General features: G+C 49.3%; 3 protein-coding genes across 11 annotated transcripts in view; 1 reads left to right on the forward strand and 2 right to left on the reverse strand.

The window, feature by feature from the left end:
- Positions 1–10,618, reverse strand: part of ZCWPW1 (zinc finger CW-type and PWWP domain containing 1) — a 33,314-nt gene extending 22,696 nt beyond the window's left edge. For 4 of the 7 annotated variants that reach the window (XM_082712871.1, XM_082712873.1, XM_082712872.1 and 1 more), the window contains exons 1-6: positions 10,113–10,618; positions 3,359–3,417; positions 2,351–2,574; positions 1,851–1,929; positions 482–569; positions 33–190 (exon numbers count right to left, since the gene is read on the reverse strand). In XM_082712871.1, coding sequence (XP_082568997.1) covers positions 33–190; positions 482–569; positions 1,851–1,929; positions 2,351–2,574; positions 3,359–3,383 — 574 coding nt within the window. In that variant the 5' untranslated portion in view covers positions 3,384–3,417; positions 10,113–10,618. Of the gene's footprint in view, positions 1–32; positions 191–481; positions 570–1,850; positions 1,930–2,350; positions 2,575–3,358; positions 3,418–7,000; positions 7,083–10,112 lie in introns of all 7 variants that reach the window. The other 3 variants (XM_082712870.1, XM_082712869.1, XM_082712874.1) reach the window with 3 other exon arrangements.
- Positions 10,619–10,646: 28 nt separating this feature from the next.
- On the forward strand, positions 10,647–16,131 carry MEPCE (methylphosphate capping enzyme). 3 transcript variants are annotated; one of them, XM_082712854.1, is made up of 5 exons: positions 10,647–10,966; positions 12,962–13,639; positions 14,873–15,091; positions 15,264–15,390; positions 15,522–16,131. In XM_082712854.1, exons 2-5 carry the CDS (start codon positions 13,376–13,378, stop codon positions 15,572–15,574), a joined length of 663 nt encoding a protein of 220 aa, XP_082568980.1. In that variant the 5' UTR covers positions 10,647–10,966; positions 12,962–13,375; the 3' UTR covers positions 15,575–16,131. The 3 variants fall into 3 exon arrangements, with proteins under 3 accessions (XP_082568980.1, XP_082568981.1, XP_082568979.1); XM_082712855.1 differs by lacking the exon at positions 10,647–10,966 and adding an exon at positions 10,973–11,448; XM_082712853.1 differs by lacking the exon at positions 10,647–10,966 and having other exon boundaries at positions 10,973–13,639.
- A 966-nt stretch (positions 16,132–17,097) lies between these two features.
- On the reverse strand, positions 17,098–18,344 carry PPP1R35 (protein phosphatase 1 regulatory subunit 35). The gene is made up of 4 exons (XM_082712923.1): positions 17,987–18,344; positions 17,654–17,906; positions 17,434–17,570; positions 17,098–17,350 (listed from the first exon to the last, which is right to left on the reverse strand). The coding sequence occupies exons 1-4, from the start codon at positions 18,215–18,217 to the stop codon at positions 17,177–17,179; spliced, it is 795 nt and encodes a 264-aa protein (XP_082569049.1). The 5' UTR covers positions 18,218–18,344; the 3' UTR covers positions 17,098–17,176.
- Between the last annotated feature and the right edge of the window lie 1,399 nt (positions 18,345–19,743).

Genomic DNA, 19,743 nt, shown 5'->3' on the forward strand with positions numbered 1-19,743 from the left:
CCAGATGTCAAAGTACATCTGACTATACTTACGGGCTCCCTTCTTTCCTTTGCTTAGGGAAGTTCTGTTGAATTTCTTCTCAGAGGGGACAGGATCTGGCTGGCCTGGCTTAGATGTCTTTATCACAGAGCTTACTCCAGCTTCCTTAGTGGCTGAAATCTCTAGAATATGAGGTACCATTACCCTGTCTCTGAAAATAATATTTTTTTTCTTTAATGGAAAGGCAAAAAAGGAGGAATTTGTCATATCCTCCTTTTGAAAAGAACCCAAGGGTAAAAGGATGATATAAGAATCCCAGGCTCTCTAAGGCCTCCTGAGGTCATGTTACCCATCTACTTGCCTATTTTTCCCAATTCAAACAGGTATCTCCTCTGAGCTGAGAGAAATCCATAGAGATACGAGAATGACTAGACAGCCAGATAACCATGTGCCAATGCTAAGTGCACCCTGTGAGCAACTTGCCTCACTGGGATAAACTTACCCATCAGCATTATCATTTTCAGTAGAAGAAGCAATTCCTGGTTCCTTGTCTAACTGGGTGCATCTTATGGGCTGGGCACAGGAAGTCTCTGTAAAATCAAGGCTAGATTCCATCTCTCCCAAAACAAAATTCTATAAGCAGAGAAGCAATTAAGAAAATACTGACTCCGTTATTTCCAAACAGCAGCCTTCCACTAAAATGTCTTCCACTGATATCTGGAAGACTCCACCTCTGGGGTTTTGTCATATCACGAACTTAAAGCCTTTAAATTCTCAGGAAAAAACTACAAATCTGGGGCGCCTGGGTGGCTCAGTGGGCTAAGCCGCTGCCTTCGGCTCAGGTCATGATCTCAGAGTCCTGGGATCGAGTCCTGCATCGGGCTCTCTGCTCGGCAGGGGGCCTGCTTCCTCCTCTCTCTCTCTCTGCCTGCCTCTCTGCCTACTTGTGATCTCTCTCTCTGTCAAATAAATAAATAAATAAATAAAATCTTTAAAAAAAAAAAAAAACTACAAATCTGTATCTTTCAGCAAGCCTTTCCAGGGATAGCCAGGTAATGTCAATTTTATTTTGTGTACAGACCAGAAATTTTACATATTGTGTTTTATATAATTTGTTCCTGAAACTTTGTCTAAGAATAGAAGTACATCTGGGGCATCTGGGTGGCTCAGTGGGTTAAGCCTCTGCCTTCAGCTCAGGTCATGATCTCAGGGTCCTGGGATAGAGCCCTGCATCAGGCTTTCTGCTCAGCAGGGAGCCTGCTCCACCCCACCCCCACCCCCACCCCCGCCTGCCTCTCTGCCTACTTGTGATCTCTCTTTGTGTCAAATAAATAAATAAAATCTTAAAAAAAGAAAAAGAAAAGAAAAGAAGAAGTACATCTAAGAATAGCTAAAAATGTCAGACTATTCCCCTTCCCCTTCTCCTCAGGTCATATGGTGAAGTGCTCAAGGCCTACTACAGAGTTCTTTATTCCAAAAGTCAAATCCCTGAGCATGTGTTAAAACTGTATTGGAAACAGAAATATACAAGAGTAGATGGAAACTAAATTCTTCCAATCTGAGAAATACAAATTATCTTTTCTAAGTAGATTGTAAACATGTAAAAAGGAATTTAAGTTACATTTTTTAAAAAATCTGAGACTGTATTTATATTCAAGTCAAGGTAGCTCACTTTTCTAAGAGCCTACACCTCCTGTCTAAGGTGGTTTAGCTATAGTCCTGTTGATAGAAGATGAACTATTTAAAAATATTTCAACGCCCATCTAGTATTTCCTTACTTAGGAAACTGGAGGGAAGGAGAAAAGCTGTCAACTTACTCTACCCCTCAGATAACAGTCTAACTGAAATTCTTCTCTTACTATAAGCCATACCCAAGCACTCCTGGAGGGACTTCCGTAGCACAATCTGGACAATCTCCTCAAATTCTGCACTGGTGAGACTTGATCTTTCCTGCAGAGACAAGGGCAGAGGAGGAAACCCACTCATCTTTCCCCAGGCTTCCTCTCTGACAACAAGTCAGGGAAGACTCCTTTATATGAGGCAGTAAGTTTGCAAGGTTGCAAGCATGAAGTCAATGTCCCTAAGGATTCTATAAACTCTACCCCAGATTTCCTGAGAATAAAGGAGTCAAAGCAAAGGAAAAGTTTGTAAAGTCTCTCACCACTTCTACTCTTACCTCCAACCCATCTCAACCCCTACCATTATTTCAAGCTAAAGGCTTTCATCAAGATTTCTTATTCTACCTCTTTGAGAAGAAAATAGAAGCCCCAAGAAAGGAATAAGAAACTGCAAGTTCCCCTACATAAAAGATTGTCTGGTCTGGATATCTAGGCGAAACTGTCCCACTAGAGCCCATCAATGAGACTGATACCTTTTCTTTCTTCTCTACTTGCTTGTCTTGAGGTTTTCCTTTATTCTCCTGGCCACTGCTTGGACCATTTTCTGTGGTTGCTTTCTCTTCCTTCTTCTCTAACCTGGCCTTTGGGGAACTGATCCCCACAGTGTCCTCTTTGGGTGGTTTAGGGCTATAGCACATCAGGCTATGCAATTTGGGCGCAGGTGGGGCAAAGGTTTTCTTTGGCCCCTTCCCACATGCTGAAAGAAATTTGATTATCCAATGGGATTTATGAAATATAGAGTCTAACACAGAAAGTGTTTGCACTGCCCATTGACTGGGCTTGTCCTAATTATCAGGAGAGCTTTTAACATAATCAGATTACCAGGCCCCTCCTCTCCCACCCCACCCCACCACCGCCCCCACCCCGAGATTCAGATGAAATAGTTGGGAATGAGGCATCAGAATCTGTTGTTTTTACAAGACCGTCTAGATTATTCTGATGCCAAGTTTAGGAACTACTGAGTAGTTCAAAGGCGACAAATATCCACATGCAAGAAGATGAGTTATTCAAAAGGAATTTTTAAAAATTTGCTCATTTTAACTTAAAACAGAATTTTATGGGAGATTAGAAAGATTGGGAGAAAAAGAAAACAAACTACTACAGCGAAAATTACACTGACCCTCCCAGGTATAAGTAATATCTTTATCTTCTGAGTTTCCACAACACTTCATGCCTCTCTGGTGACATTTACCACATTCAAATTTGTGTTCTAGATATTAAAATGTCTTTTGTTTCCCTATGAGCTCCTACATTTCCTGAGCTGGACTGCTTCTAAGTCACATACATTTCACTCAAAGTTTCTAGAAAACTTATATATATATATATATATAGTTTGCAGGCACTTTGTTAAAGTGCCTGCAAACTATATATGGACTGAGCTTCCCTTTGGTGGGAAGGGCCTCGAGACGACCAAAGACAGAGGAAAAAGGGAAAACTGAGAGAAACGTACAAAATGTGAACCTCCTCTACTCTGGACTCACCTTCTTTGCTTTGCAACGATGTCATTATTCAGCTCAGAAGCTACGCTTTGTTTGTGCCTCTGTTAGAAAAAGGAAAGCAACTGCTAGAATTCCAATTGAACATGATTTTCAACGTTCTTCTCTCTGTCTTCTTGGGCTCAGGCTCTGTGCCTGGGACTCCTGAACTACATTTTCTGCCCTCTTGACTATACTTCTGCCTTTTCAGTGCCAATCACATGCCAGAGGATAATGAGAGTTACTGTTTTAAAGATAAACAACGATCCCTAGTGTTTTAAGTGCCTAGAGTCATGTCCAACATAAGGCAGGCACTAGTCAACAGTGGAAATGATAATGGTAGCAATGCATTAAAAAAAAAAAAAATTCAGGGGTGCCTGGGTGGCTCAGTGGGTTAAGCTTCTGCCTTCAGCTCAGGTCATAATCTCAGACTCCTGGGATCGAGCCCCGCATGAGGCTCTCTGCTCAGCAGTGAGCCTGCTTCCCCCTCCCCCTCTGCCTGCCTCTCTGCCTACTTGTGATAGATCTCTCTCTCTCTCTCTCTCTGTCAAATAAATAAATAAAATCTTTAAAAAAAATTTACTGAGGAAATTTTGAAGATCTTATTGGCTTTATACAACTTTGTGAATTAGGCAGCATCTGATCTAAAAGATACAAAGTAGCTCAAAGAAGCTGTACGAAATGAAAGACTTGTACTGGCAGGAGAAGCAGGAACAAGGAAGTTACACTAGACACCAAGGAAAAAAAATTAGCTAGAGTTTTCTTCATTAGCATAAACTCATCTCACAAGGTTCTCCTAAATACTTAACACACAAATAATCTGGCAATTCTCTGACCTAATTCAGAGGTCCCTATGCATAGGAAACCCCCCTTTTTAACATCACTATACTCTTTATATGCCCTTTACTTAGATCTCCTAGTCCAATAAATTTTCCATCGTGCTGAATTCTAGCAATCTCTCTCGATTCATGGCTCAAAAATATTTGGCAACCAGCAGAGGTCCCCAGGGAAGCTAGTAATAGGAATCTAACACCTTCAATCTATATCCTACAGCCATCTTCTCAGGTGTTGTATACTACATCAGTATGCTTCGTTATCACTACCAAAATTGTGACTAATAATAATAGATGACACTTACTGAGCACCAGCTATATTCTTTACCCTTAACATATGTCATCTTATTTAAATAAGATTTAGTCTTATTTAATAAATAAGATTTAATCTTACTTAAATAAGATGACATATATAAATTTTATAAATTTAAATTTATGAAATCTGTACTTTTTTACCCTTGAGAAATTGAGGCTTAGGGGATTTAGACATAATAGGTAATTGATAGGTGATAATTGATTTGAACCCACCTGATGTTAAAGTTTGCACTATTATCTACAGCATGCTATATCCCAACAGTCTAATTCAGTGCTTCAAACCCATTTTAATATCACAGCACACATAGAAAGCATCTATTAAAAATACACACTGAAATACCCCGAAAATTGTATCTCAGATATTCTGGAGTAAAAGGATCAGGCTTTTCACAGCCATAGACAACTGAGGGTTGGGAGTAGGGGGACCTCCAGCCATATCAAAGGCTAAAGAGATCAGTATCTGCACACAGCCGTAAGCCATTTGCTGTCTAGCAGAGTGCCAAGACTCATCTTGTAACATTGCAGTAATTTGTACATTATTTTCCAATTTGCTTTTCACTATTGTGTCGGGGACTGCCTCCGGCCAGGAAAGTCCCCACCATTATAAGAAGGTGCTTGGCTCACTGCTAGCAAAGTAGGCTGCAAGTATACAATGAACTTTCTGGTGCATTGTCGTCCTTGCGGGCCGAGGGCGACACTATTGAGACTATTTCTACACAGCAATTAGAAGAAAAATGTCCTTAGTTTTATCAGCCTAAACTTCTTATAACCCTTCCACCCAGTTTTCTTTAGGCTTAACACATGTAAGCCGTTCTTATTTTTATTTGTAGCTCTGGGTGGGTTTACAGAGGTCACAAAGTGCCAGCTCCCCTTTTTTACAGATGGAAGAAATAAGAAAAATGCAATTAAGTGATTTGCCCAAAGCCTCAGTGTTAATACATGGTAGAGCCAAGATGAACCCAGGCCTTTTCCTCTAAATTCTACTAATAACACATCTATTCTGCTCAATGATCTCATTTCTCACTGTTGGTTTTAAGTAACTTGAAGGCCCTGGACCTAAAACTCAATCTTCCAACTATGTCATCTCCCAATATAAAAAGACCCAAAAGCAGCATTAAATGGATCTTCTATAAAAGATATATACACAACCCTTTAAAGGATTTGACTGTTTTAAGACCATCAAATGACCAAATTATAGTGAACAATCAGTTGATCAGGGTATGGAGTTCCTCCCCCTAGATCCCAAGATAAATTCAAAAGATATTGGGTAGGGGCACCTGGGTGGCTCAATGGGTTAAGCCTCTGACTTAGGCTCTGGTCATGGTCCCTGGGTCCTGGGATAGAGCCCCACATCAGGCTCTTTGCCCAGCGGGGAGCCTGCTTCCCCCTCTCTCTCTGTCTGCCTCTCTGCCTACCTGTGATCTCTCTATCAAATAAATAAGTAAAAACTTTAAAAAAAAAAAAGATATTAGGGGCCTGACTTAGTATGTGTACAAAATGGCTAAGTGTATTTTCAAATTATCTTTGGTTATTTTTTTGTTCCTTGTCTTACTTCGTAAATGTGAATAATTCAGGTGTGCAGTTCTGTAGCAACTACTTTTCTTTTGTATCAAGGAGCACATTTCCTCACTATTTCCATCTTAACTCATCACCACCAGCCCCTAAGTCTATTTACTCTAAGAAAAAAAGGCAAGCGGGAAATCGGGGGAGAAGTACTACAGAAAATTGGTCTTCTTTCTTGATAATTCTACATAGAAGCTAGAAACTGATAGGCTGTAAAATGAATATTAATTTGACCACAAATGACAAACACTTCTCCCAGATTCCAGAATTCCAAAAAAGATCATGAAAAGTCCCTATGAAGGTAATATAAATTACAAGGTGAGCTATACTAAATGGGGAAAGCAAAATGAAAATTAGTGTATTTGAGATGACAACATTTGATTTTTTAAAATGTGCATTTACATAATATGCTTGTATATCCATAAACTGTCTCTGGAAGAATACACAAGCAGCTGACAAAAATGTCTCTATGAAACAGAACTCAGTGGCTGGGGGTAGAAGAGAGATTTTTACTGTACCCCTTGCATATTTCTAGCATTTTATTATATGCCAATGTTACCACAATAAAAGTAATTTTTTAAATTCCAAATTCTTTAAATAGAGTGTTTTGATCCACCTAAAAATGCAAAATTTTCCAGCACTTAGGTTCAAATCATTACCTAAACCTATACTGCCCTCTCTAGGCCAAAGTGTGTTACTGGCGCCCCAACCAACTGTCTAAAATCATGGATCACTGTTAATAAGATACAGTAAATTTAAAAGCAGTATTATATAATAATTCTCCATAATCTTTTTTTTTTTGGTGAAGAATGGTGGTTTATTAAAGCACAGGGACAGAACCCATGGGCAGAAAGAGCTGCTGCCCAGGGGTTGTTAATTCCCCTTAATCTAGAGTGTGGTTGATGAAAAAACATTACTTTTAAAAAAAATATCTAACCTGATCAACAGAGAGAGGAAAGCCAAGAAGTCCCTCTCAGACAACTTAAGTCTCTGTTCCTCTGTTTCAGATGAATTTTCTTCTTCCACAATAAGAAATATTAAAATGTAGTGCAGAGAGAGAAAATTTTTTTAAAAAAAACAGATAGTTAAAAAATACACAAAATACCACCAACTTTCATCTGACCAGCTACTAAATGACCAGGGGCTCTGGAGCCAGGAATAACATCTGAAGGCTTTTTGGGTTTTGTTTCGTTTCTGTTTTCACCTCAGATTGGGAGACAGGGATCCAATAGAGCTTTAAGTATGGAAGTAAAATAAAATTCCACTAATCAGATCCTATCCACTCAACATAAGAAGTGTGAAAATGTGGAATAGAACTTGGAAATAAAAAATGAAGGGAACCAAAAGATGGTGAATGAAGTGTTCCCCAAAATAGTAAGTTTTCTTTCACTTAAAACACTAAACATCATGGGGTGCCTGGGTGGCTCAGTGGGTTGAGCCTCTGCCTTTGGCTCGGGTCATGATCTCAGGCTCCTAGGATGGAGCCCCACCTCAGGCTCTCTGCTTGGCGGGGAGCCGGCTTTCTCCACCCCTCTCTGCCTGCCTGTCTGCCTACTTGTGATCTCTGTGTGTGTCAAATACATAAATAAAATCTTTTTTTAAAAAAACACTAAACATGGGGCGCTTGGGTGGCTCAGTGGGTTAAAGCCTCTGCCTTCCGCTCAGGTCATGATCCCAGGATCCTGGGATCGAGCCCCATGTCGGGCTCTCTGCTCCACAGGGAGCCTGCTTCCTCCACTCTCTCTCTCTGCCTGCCTCTCTGCCTACTTGTGGTTTCTCTCTCTGTGTCAAATAAATAAAATCTTAAAAAAAAAAAAACACTAAACATCATGATGGTGATTTTAAGATGAAATCATCTCCTTCAGCAGTTCTCAAAGTGTGATCCAAAGACCCCTGGGGGTCCTCTCCCCTTTCCAACTACTAATCCATGTTAGGATGGATTTTCTCATACACTTCAACCAAAACAAGATATCATAACAGATTGAATTCAGAAACAAATAAAAACCTAGCTGTCTACTACTAAGCCAGACATGAAAGAGACTTGCAAAAATGTAAACCACCACCCTTCTTCACACTAAATTTCATTCGGGAAAATATGTTTTTCATAAAAGTGTCATTTATGGGGTGCCTGGGTGGCTTAGTGGGTTAAAGCCTCTGCCTTCAGCTCAGGTCATGATCCCAGGGTCCTGGGGTCAAGCCCCGCATCAGGCTCCCTACTCATCGGGGAGCCTGCTTCCCCTCTCTCTCTGCCTGCCTCTCTGCCTACTTGTGATCTGTGTGTCAAACAAATAAATAAAATCTTTTTATAAAATGTAATTTATGTAAACACATGATTATTAATTATAACATAGTTAAAGTTAAATAATTTAAATGTTCTCAGTTCAAGTTCTAATATATTTATACCAATAGATGTAAAAGACATACATGTAGCTATAAACCAATCTTTGGAATCCTTCATAACTTCTAAAGTATAGGAAGGTTCTGAGACCAATAAGCTTCAGAACTGATCTAGCTAAGTAACAATTCAGTCATGTCAGTATTTTTCAGAAACCCTTAACCCTCTTCCCCCCATTTAGAAAGTACTCACAAATTCCTCTCTCCTATCAATTATTCCCTCTTTCTATCATTCCTGGAATCTTTGGTCTAAGAGAATACATGTAAACCCTGCAGAATTGTCCTTAGACGCACAGTCTGCACAGGCTCCACTGAGCCTGGAAAACTTTAAAATCTCCTTTAAGCTAGAGTCTGATTGTCGTTTGGCATCAATGTTTAATGGCATTTGGACTCCTGCTTATTTTCATGTTCCCATTAACAACCATAGTGGAGTTAACTCTTTCCTCCTCCCCACCTCTCCCCTCAGCAAGCATAATTTCTCATGAAAGAAGATAAAAACAAGATTCCGGCTACCTTTACTGCCCGTACGTAACAAGACACCTACTGTGGTAACTACCTGAACTCAACCCTGTACAGAATCTTCTCAATAAATTAAGGATGAGGGGCGCCTGGGTGGCTCAGTACGTTAAAGCCTCTGCCTTCAGCTCAGGTCATGATCTCAGGTGCTGGGATCGAGCCCCACATCGGGCTCTCTGCTCAGCGGGGAGCCTGCTTCCTCCTCTCTCTCTCTCTCTCTGCCTGCCTCTCTGCCTACTCCTCATCTCTGTCAAATAAATAAATAAATAAATAATCTTTAAAGAAAGTTCCCTCTCCCTAAAAATAAATAAATAAGATAAATTAATGATGCACTGAAGCTTATTCGTTCAGAGGGCAAAGATACAGCCACTCAGCACCAAAATCCTGGTTTTCCTTCGTGAGCGCTGATTTCACGCGGACTCTCGCTACCTGCCGGCTGCAACACTTTCACAAGGTGCCCGTTCCCGACCTCTCAGTCGCTTTTCTGGGTTGTTTTCACTTAAAAGAGCACATTGCCACGAACCCCGCCAGATCCCTGTCCCATCTCCCTTCACAACAAGGGGCCGAGGTCTGGAACAGTAAAAGCCCTAATTCCGCCTTTGAACCCAGAGGGAAAAATTTCTGAGGATCCGCATTTTCCTCGCTCTTTTCTCTCACCAACTCGCTCCTAGGACGGCAATAACGAGCGAAGGTGCCACAGAGTCCAAAGTCCTTCACTCCCCTCAGTGGATAGAACAGTGGCTTGCTGGCCCCTCTTCCACCTCAAGAACCCCCGCCACGAGATCATTTCCCCTCAGCTGCCCGCCCGCACCCCCACACCCTGTGGGGAGCCAACAGCATCCTCATTCCCGCTCAGCCCGTCGTCGCCCGGCACAATATTGGGTCACTTTTGTCTGTTTGCTGAGGGCAGGTTTGCGGTAGGGATTCTAACGAGGGGTAAGAGCTCGTTGTCGTCCTGAAGAGAAAACTCCTCAGGCGACTGGCGCGAGGACTGGCAGCGCCGGAGAAGAGCCAGCTACCTTCTGGAACAAGGAGGACCTAAAGGCAAGGAGCAGAATGAGCCACTGCAGCAATTCTGCAAAACCCTCCAACCCCGACCCAGTACCCCCACCACCAAGGAAAGGCATGAAGACACGCACTAGCGGCGTTGCCACCCCAGCGGCAGGCTTCCAGGACTGGGGCTCATGCGCAGTTAAAGCTGCTTCTGCGTTTGCGCAGCTGCTACTTCCGCCATCTTCCAACCGAATGCCCCGTAAAACTACAAATCCCATAATCCTCAGTGGCCTCACTTTTTTAGGCGGCAGAAGCAGCGCCTGATCGCTCATGAAGCGCGTCTTTCTTTTACTAACTTTTCTCTCTACCCCAGACGGCCTTTTCCTTCCTCTTTTCGTTTCCTGATTCCCGTTCTTCCTTTTAGATCCTTCGCGCCCTATCTTGATATTTTAGTTGAGACGATCCGCAACCCCACTCTCGCTTCTCCCGCCTTCTTCTCTGCCACAGGACCCACTCCCCAGGCACTGTTGGCAGGGAGAACGCGGCACCTTAGCACCCTGTGGAAAGGGCGCCGAATAGCTTCTTCCCCATTGGCCGAAGCAGGGGGCCCAAAGCAGGCCGAACCCTCTTCCCCGCCCACACTCCTTTTTATATAAGGCTGCGTGAAGGGAGCGTGTGTTTGGGAGGGCCTGCGTGCGAGGTGGCGGTGGTGGTAGTGAATGTAGCGCTACTGGTGGCCGTGGTGGGCGTCTGGTCGCAGTCGGCGGGCTCGGGGCTCGCGCGCAGGCGTCGGGCGGCGGGAGGAGGTGCTGGTGCCAGGGCTGTGGGTGTGGATGCGGAGAGGAGGGCGTGGTGTCCCCAGGTGATCGCGATTGGGGTAACGCGGAGGAGCAAGAAAACGACTCGGCCATTTCGGGGGAAGAGGAAGTTGGACAACATCGGCTGTTTTAGTGCCTTTTTTTTTTTTTTTTCAGTTCAGCAGAGAATATTTCCCAGGGGGGTGAGTTACAATGACTTATGGTATTTTACTGAGAACAGTTCGTAGGAAAACTATCTGTACGCTCCTCTCTTTCCCTTCCTCTACTTTTAGATTCACCCCTCCGTTCCCTCGGAAGCCTTTCTAAGGAGGAGGGGGGGGGGTCGATCGAATTATGAATAATTCATGAGGCCCACCCCCATCCTTTGGCCACGCCCCCTCCAGATCGTGCTGACGCACGTTGCGTGTACCAAATCTGAGGAAGAGACGTAACAGTCCCCGCCCCTAAGGTGGAGGGCGGGGCATCATCTCCAGCACGTGCTGCATCTACCCGCGCAAGCCCAAAAGGGTGTGCGCAGGCGCTGCCCGCTAGGGGGAGGAAGGAGGCGGGGTAGGGAGGTTGCTGGGTTTAGAGCCGGGCGGAGACCGCTGAGACTCATTCCTCAGGAACAAGGGTCGGGTGTCAAGGAGACCTTTTCACACCAGCTCCCCGTCCCCCGCCTACGGTGGGTGGGATCGCGCGGCAGAGACAAAGGATATCAGTAGGGACGGACATAGCTGCGAAGGGAAGTAGGGTGTCAGTTTGGGGTGGTGGGCTTTTGGGGGGGCCGAGGTGGGCTATATTTAAACTCCCGGAGCCGTTAAGTTGGTTCGTACTCATGCGCGCGCAACCAGGGTGGTGGCGGAGTGCGCATGCGTGATTCAGGGGCGAAAGGAACGCGCTCTAGCAGTGCGCGCTCGCGGCGAAGCGGTAGTGGTAGAGGAGAAAGGGGTCGGCGCACGCGCGGTTGCTACCTCGAGTTGTTCGGTTCTCGCGGGCATCTTGTTTTGGTCTCGCGGGCGAGTGGGGCGCGCTTCGGGGGAGGTGCTTGGGCGCGAGACTAGGCGAGAAGAGCAGGGCTGCGCGCGCACCCAGGGAAGGGGGGAAGGGAGCGGGCTCTAGGGAGGGGGGGTTAAGCCCCCAGTTCCCCCCCCCCCCCGTTGCCCTCTTCTGGGACGGAATAAGGGGAGGAAATGATCGAGATGGCGGCGGAGAAGGAGCCGTTTCTGGTGCCGGCCCCGCCGCCGCCGCTCAAAGATGAGTCGGGCGGAGGGGGCGGCCCCACGGTGCAACCGCACCGAGAGGCCGCCTCCGGGGAGCTCTGCGGCGGGACGCAGCGTGGGCCGGGCCCGCGCGCACACTCGGCGGGAGCCCCAGCTTCTGGGGCCGGCAAGGAGAACCCTGGGGCTACATCCACTCGGGGAGGCCAGTCGCAGCAGCAACGAGGGGGCGGCCCCCAGGCACAGTCGCATGGGGAGGCCCGCTTGTCGGATCCCCACGGGCGAGCAGCTCTCCCTGACGTGGGGGAGGAGCGACGGGGAGGGGGCGGAACAGAACTGGGCCCCCCTGCCCCTCCTCGACCCCGTAATGGCTATCAGCCCCACCGGCCCCCTGGGGGAGGCGGGGGCAAGAGGAGAAATAGTTGTAACGTAGGTGGGGGTGGTGGAGGCTTCAAACATCCGGCCTTCAAGAGGCGCAGGCGGGTTAATTCGGACTGTGATTCTGTGTTACCTTCCAACTTTCTCCTGGGGGGTAATATCTTTGATCCACTGAACCTGAATAGTCTCCTGGATGAGGAAGTGAGCCGCGCACTCAATGCGGAGACCCCTAAGTCATCTCCACTTCCGGCCAAGGGGCGAGATCCAGTGGAAATCCTCATCCCCAAAGATATTACTGACCCGCTCAGTCTCAATACTTGCACTGATGAGGCTCAGGTAGTTCTGGCATCGCCACTCAAGACTGGTCGGAAGCGGCATAGACACCGGGGACAGCACCACCAGCAGCAGCAGGCAACTGGAGGGAATGATAGCCACTCTGTGCTCCCCACAGCCCCCCTCACTCCCTCACTCCATGGGGAGGGCACCACACAGCAGCAGCGGCATAGGGGCCAGAACCGGGATGCCCCCCAGCCCTATGAACTCAACACCGCCATCAACTGCAGGGATGAGGTCGTGTCTCCCCTTCCATCTGCCCTACAGGGTCCCACAGGCTCCCTTTCAGCCCCTCCAGCTGCCTCAGTTACCTCTGCACCCCCGTCTTCCTCCTCACGACATCGCAAACGTCGCAGGACTTCCAGCAAGTCAGAGGCAGGGGCTAGGGGTGGAGGCCAGGGTCCCAAGGAAAAGGGCCGAGGGAGTGGGGGAGGCCGCCACCATCACCACCACCACCATCACCACCTCCACCCACTACCTGCAGCGGGCTTCAAAAAGCAGCAGCTCAAGTTCCAGTATGGGAATTATTGCAAGTACTATGGTTACCGCAATCCTTCCTGTGAGGACGGGCGCCTTCGAGTGTTGAAGCCTGAGTGGTTTCGGGGTCGGGACGTCCTAGATCTGGGCTGCAATGTGGGCCATCTGACCCTGAGCATTGCCTGTAAGTGGGGTCCATCCCGCATGGTGGGCCTGGATATTGATTCCCGCCTCATCCACTCGGCCCGCCAAAACATCCGACACTACCTGTCTGAGGAGCTGCGTCTGCCGTCCCAGACTTCTGAGGGGGACCCCGGGGCAGAGAGTGAGGAAGGGACCGTAACCGTCCGAAAGAGAAGCTGCTTCCCAGCCTCACTGACAGCCAGCCGGGGTCCCATTGCTGCACCCCAAGTGCCCTTGGATGGAGCGGACACATCAGTTTTCCCCAACAATGTTGTCTTCGTCACGGTAAGAGGGTCCAAAGGCTCTTGGGATAGGGGCCAGGTGTGAAGATGAGATTAAATGGGAACAAGACAGGAAAGTTAAGACCCAGAGGGATTTATGCATGCACTCTGCTAGGAGAACTGGATCCTTAAGGGTCTGAGTCTGTGAATGTCTGCTGAGGTTCTCCCATTTCTATAACCTGGAAAGGTGGGGCCTCTCACTTGGGCCCCTTTGTCATGACTACTGGCCCCAAGATGGGGTTTGACTCCTTTTGCTCTGCTCCCGGCCTGGACTGTAACCCAGACCAGTCCACCTTCCCTTGCTGGCTGCTGCTGCTTGCTAGATTTGATCCAGATGGAAAACTGCCCTCCAACGCACTGAATGAAGGTGCATGAAGGGACAGGTGTCAGACGTGGCATGTCTTGGGGTGGGTGGAGGGATAGGGTAGTGGCTGACTAATTTTGATAGGGACTTAGATCCGCAGTTGGTTGAGAGTGTTGGTGATCAGGACCTCAAGTGACCTAGGCGGAGACCATCTCATGTTGACCCTAGATGGTGGGATAGGGAAGAGTCAGAGTGCTCTGCAGGAGGGGAGGGTACTGTCTTCACAGAGTGTCTGTCCCCTGACTACACAGAGCTCTCCATAGAACACTCTAGTTCAGCCATCTGCCGGAACGGTTGGTGCTGGCGGGTTGGGTTAAGCCTGCAAGAATGAACTTCGTGAGCGTATCACCTAGAAAAGGTTTCCTGAGGGCTGGGGTTCTTTACTTCTCCCTGAGAAAGGAAATGGGCCTGGAACTCTGCCAGCCACAACTCCAGGGAAGGAAGCACAGGTTGCTTCCCTTTCAAAACCTGGGTTAGGTCCCTTTGCAGAACATTGAGTCACTCAGCTTCATGTTTGTGGGGTGGGACAGCGTCTCCGGAGAACCCCTGTTCTTCTTCTAAAGTTTCACCCCAGTTTTGGAGACCTCGTGGGTAGTTTGCTCAATTTAAAATTCTCCACGCTTCCTTTTCGTTTGGCTTACCACCAGCAGAAAGCAGGGGCAAGAGGGTGTAAACAAGAAAACGAGACCCAAGAGGGCACCGTTTGGGAGTTAGTCTGACAAGTGTCAGAGAAGGTTGTGGCCAAGGGCTGAGGCAAGGCTGTTAGGACTTTCTGTCTTACAGGCTGCAGAGCAGGTTGATGGCGGGTGGGCGGGGGTGGGCAGTGGTTCTTTCATTGCCTCTCTTGACTTTGCCCCCCATTCTTGCCCTTAGGGTAACTATGTGCTGGATCGTGATGAGCTGGTGGAGGCCCAAGCCCCCGAGTACGACGTGGTGCTCTGCCTCAGCCTCACCAAATGGGTGCATCTGAACTGGGGAGATGAGGGGCTGAAGCGCATGTTCCGCCGCATCTACCGGCATCTACATCCGGGGGGCATCCTGGTCTTAGAGCCCCAACCTTGGTCGTCCTATGGCAAGAGAAAGACGCTCACGGTGAGTTGGGATTCGCGTGGATATTGGGATACCCTTCCTTTAGCTGGGGCAAGAAAGGCCTCGAGGAAGCAGAGAGAGAAGTACTTGCTGAACGAGGTCCCCTGGGTGGGTATCATTCTACACCAGGGGAGAAGCCAGCAAGCTGAAGCGGTCCCCTGCCTTTCTTCCCCAGGAAACAATCTATAAGAACTACTATCGAATCCAGCTGAGGCCGGAGCAGTTCAGTTCGTACCTGACATCCCCAGAGGTGGGCTTCTCCAGCTATGAGCTTGTGGCTACACCCCACAACACCTCCAGAGGTAAGGCTGGCTGACTTGGGGGAGGGTGGGAGGCCAGGGTCGGTGAGGTGGTGGGTCCCGGCAGAGAGGGTGCAGATGCTGTGGAGTGGGGAAGTCCCGCCAGCCCTACTGATGGCACACTCTCTCCTTAGGCTTCCAGCGCTCTGTGTACCTGTTCCACAAGGCCCGTTCCCCCAGCCACTAAGTGGCCCCCTGAACAGAAAGTGTGAAGAAGCTGCCCACTGTTCTTAAGGATCTGGGGGAAAGGGAAAGTATCCCAGGGTCTTTCCTTTTTGGCTCCAAAAAAAAAGAGTTTCCTTTTCATGGATCTGCAAAGAAAGCTTTCCCTATGTTGCTGCCCCAGCCTCCTCCCTACACGTCTGGCACCCTAAGCAGCAAGCCCAGCTGTGCTGGAGTCACCAACATCTTCCTCTCTCCCCCAGCTCACCGGGCTGGATGGCATGGACTGTTTGCTGACCTCTGTTCTCCTAAGGGTATGGGAGGTGGGAGGGTATCAAGTTCTCTGGCCTCTTCCTCCTGTTCTCCAAAGGAGATTTCCGTTTCTCCTCAGCCCTTGTCCCTAGCTGCATTTCAGCGGACCACAGATAGATGGACTGAGGGTTAAGAGGGGGGAGTCTGGCAGGGAGGCGTGCAGGTACTGTGAAAATCCTTCCCTCTGCTGACCCCCACCGGGAGGGGGGGTTGGGTTTGGAATGTAAGAACAGCACAATAAATTTGATGTTTAGGGCAGCGGCCCCCACACTTGTGTCTGGCACTTTCTATCTAGTGGGGAAGGGATGGTGCCTCCTGTTAGAACCTGTGCTTCCTCTGCCCAAACTGGAGTCTCAAGAAGACAGATCTTTCGGTGGTTGGAAAGACTGAGTATTGAATGCTAGTCACATCTACACGCAACCAAAGAGAGCTCTAATCAGGAAAAAGTGTAAAGTGAATTTTTATGTGAAACTTGAAGCAAAGAGTCCATCTCCCCTCCCCCCAAAAAACCACTGACAATTTTTTGGTGGGAGCTTTGGACAGAAGGCTAACTTTAGAAGAATTAACAGCGGCGCTGAAGCGGACCTAGAGAAAGTCACTACTGATGGGACCACCCACCCACCTTTTTTGTGCTGTGCAACTGGATGAATAGGCAATTAACATGAAACTCTAAAGCAGCTCAAGTGTTCCTGGAACCGTGAATATTCACCAAATACTGAGCCCTCTTGGATCTGGTGTAAACGAAATAAGCAAAGCCCCTAGAGGTAAAAGGAAGGAAGGAATTTCAATAACTGGGTGCAAATAGCTAGCTGTCTTGCAGGCTCCTTGAGCCAGGTAAATAGGGAAGGACTCCCTGAAGTATACAACAGAGGAGACCCACCCACATGTCCCAGTGATCAGAACTAAGTAGTGCGGGGCACCTGAGTGGCTCGGTGGGTTGCGATTCAGACCCAGCTGAGCAGAGTGTGGAACCCACTTGCAATGCACTCCTACCCCCCACTTTCCTCCCCCAACCCCTCTCAGGCATGCTTTCACTACCTTAAAAAGAAAAAAAAAAAAATACTGCAAAGGAACAAACGTGGTTCTAAGACAGAAGTCAGGGGAAGAAGAGGTGGGACAGTGTGCTCAACCTGCCATCACTACCAAGTTCCGAAAAGGCCAAAAACGGGACTCCGGGACAGCTTCCCACCCTGAGGCCTGACCCCATCCATCTTAAGGCTCCCAAGAAGAGTCCCATTTGTTAGCAAAACCTTTTTATTCTGAAAAATAGTTTTAACACAAAAATATTAACTAGCAATCCAGGGAGCCTCCACGTCTACGCTTCCCAGCGCCTCAGTGTCCGGTGCATGAGGAAGGTATCCTCTGAAGGGCGGGGCCGGAGTTGAAGACGGAGAGGAGGCAGACCATCCAGGGTCAGGTGTGGAGACTCATAAAACAATGTTTCTGGGTCACAAAGGATGGTCATGTCTGGCCCTGACCCAGGTGGCTCCTGTTGGGAAGTGGAGCCCAAAGCAAGGTTACACTCGGGAAGGGGATAGGGGCACCACACGGAAACAAGCCCAGGTCCCTCACCTTTGGGGGCGGGGCTCGGGCCTGCGGTGGCAGCAGCGCCAGTTTCTCCCTCAGCGCAGCGTTTAGAACCTGTTCCTCGGGCACCTGCAGGCTCACCAGGTCTCGGAAGAGCCGCTTGGAGCGCGGCACGTTCAGCCCTGAGACCGCAGGGGGAGCGGAGGTGAGCGGCGCCTCTCAGCCCCACTTCCCGCGCCCCGCCGGGCGTCTCTCTCTCTCTCACCCTCGGCCACGCTCTCCTCCAGGCCGCAGCGGGTCTGGAACGACTTTCTCAGCTGTTCCTCCACGGCCTTCGCCGCATCGAACTGGCCCTCGGCTGCAGCCCGCGCGGCCTGCAACTCGAGGCTCAATGCCAGGCTGCTCTGCTGCGCGGGCGCCCCCAGGTCCTGCGGTGCCGCGGGCTTCTCGCTAGGTGCTGCGGCGGCCGGCGTGGGGTCGGACCGCACGGGGGAGAGCGGCGCCAAGCGAAAGCGGACCTGAGAGCAGAGAGCCGGACGGTGAAGAGATGGGCGCGAGCTTGTCTGCCGGCTGGCGGCCAGACCTTCCCCCAGCTCACCTGCCGCCCCTTGCGGGCCCCGCCCCGCCGGTCCGCCCGCCCCTTCCGCCGGCCGGGGCAGCCGCTCGGCTGCTCGGGGGTCTCGGACCGCGAGCTCAGGCTCAAGTCCAGGCCAGGTTCGGGCACTGGGGCTCCGGGCTCCGGGACGCGGGGTTCTGGGGGGGGCCCAGGAGCCGCTACGGCCTCCTCCCCTTCGACCAGCTCCTGCTGTGCCTCCCCACAGCCCATCATCTTGGTGTGGCTGCCGGGATGCAAGGTCTCGGGAGGCCGGGGGTCACGGGACACGAAATCGCCACCACCAGCCCACCTCCGCCACCCCTCCCGAACGCCGCTACCGGAAACCGCTTGCCCCTACCCAATGGGGCGGGAAGACCAGCCCCCGCGCCATCCCATTGGCGCTACTAAGCGTCATTTCCGTTGCTCGGCTCCCTTTCTCCCGCGAGCTTCCGCCCGCAAAACCTCAGCCCCGCCCCTAAACCAGAGTTTCGGAACCGCCACGGGTGGAGGCCCTACGGGTCCTCACGAGGGCCACTTCGCCTTTGAAACCTGGACGCGGTGTCTTTATCCTGCGGGGTATTTACCTGACTTCTGCTCGAGTCCAGAGTGTGTCTGTCAGTCCCTTCTGTCGAGGCGCCAAACAGGACAGCTTTAGGTCAAGGGGCCCCGCGTTGGCCCTCCCTCGTCAGTGCCTCCGCAGCGTCTCCCGGCCTTCCGGGACTGGGACCGAAGTGGGACCAGTAGAGCTTCCCAGGATGAGTGAGCGCGGGGCTCGCAGAGCCCAGTCCCGGGCTCCTTCCAGGAACTCTGGGCGTTCGTGGTTGCCCGGGCGAGGACTGTCTCATTGCACCTTAGGGCCTTTTGTGACTTTGTCCCCGTGGAGGGCTCCCTAAAATATTCGTCTTTATAAAAATGGGTATCTGGGGGCGCTTGGGTGGCTCAGCGGGTTAAAGCCTCTGCCTTCAGCTCAGGTCCTCTCAGTTCTGTGCGCCTGTTTCCTCTTGTGCAAAATGTGCTAACTCGGGCGCATGCCTCTTGAGGCTCTCCCCAAAAGGGGTTAATAGTCAGTCAACAGGCACGTTCTGTGTACCACTTTGCAGTTTTTCACAAGTTTTATCTTACTAGAAACTGCTGTGGAAAATCAGGTGGAAAGCACAGCAAAAAGCACAGCTGCCCTCATTTTACACACACAGAATGTTTCCGACGATCTCTGGGGTGACGCACTGCAGGCTTGCCTGCTGAAGAGAGGAATAAGAAAGTATGCAAATTCCCTCTACTGTTCATTTGTGAGAGTAGGGAGACACAAATGTAAATACTTTTGGGGGGCGGTTTAGAAGTGGAAGTATGACAACTACTTTTTTTTTTTAAGATTTTATTTATTTATTTGACAGAGAGAAATCACAAGTAGATAGAGAAGCAGGCAGAGAGAGAGAGGGGGAAGCAGGCTCCCTGCTGAGCAGAGAGCCTGATGCGGGACTCGATCCCAGGACCCTGAGATCATGACCTGAGCCGAAGGCAGCGGCTTAACCCACTGAGCCACCCAGGCACCCTATGACAACTACTTTTAATGGTTGCTGACATTGAGAAGGAGAGAACGGGGGTGCCTCTGGTGGCTCAGTGAGTTAAGCCTCTGCCTTCTGCTCAGGTCATGATCCCATGGGTTAAGCCTCTGCCTTCTGCTCAGGTCATGATCCCAAGGTCAGGGGATTGAGTCCCACTTCAGGGTTCCTGCTCAGGGGGGGGAGTCTGCTTCTCCCTCT

The sequence above is a fragment of the Mustela nivalis genome, assembly GCF_964662115.1.
Source record: "Mustela nivalis genome assembly, chromosome: 19".
In the NCBI taxonomy this organism is placed as follows: Eukaryota; Metazoa; Chordata; class Mammalia; order Carnivora; family Mustelidae; genus Mustela; species Mustela nivalis.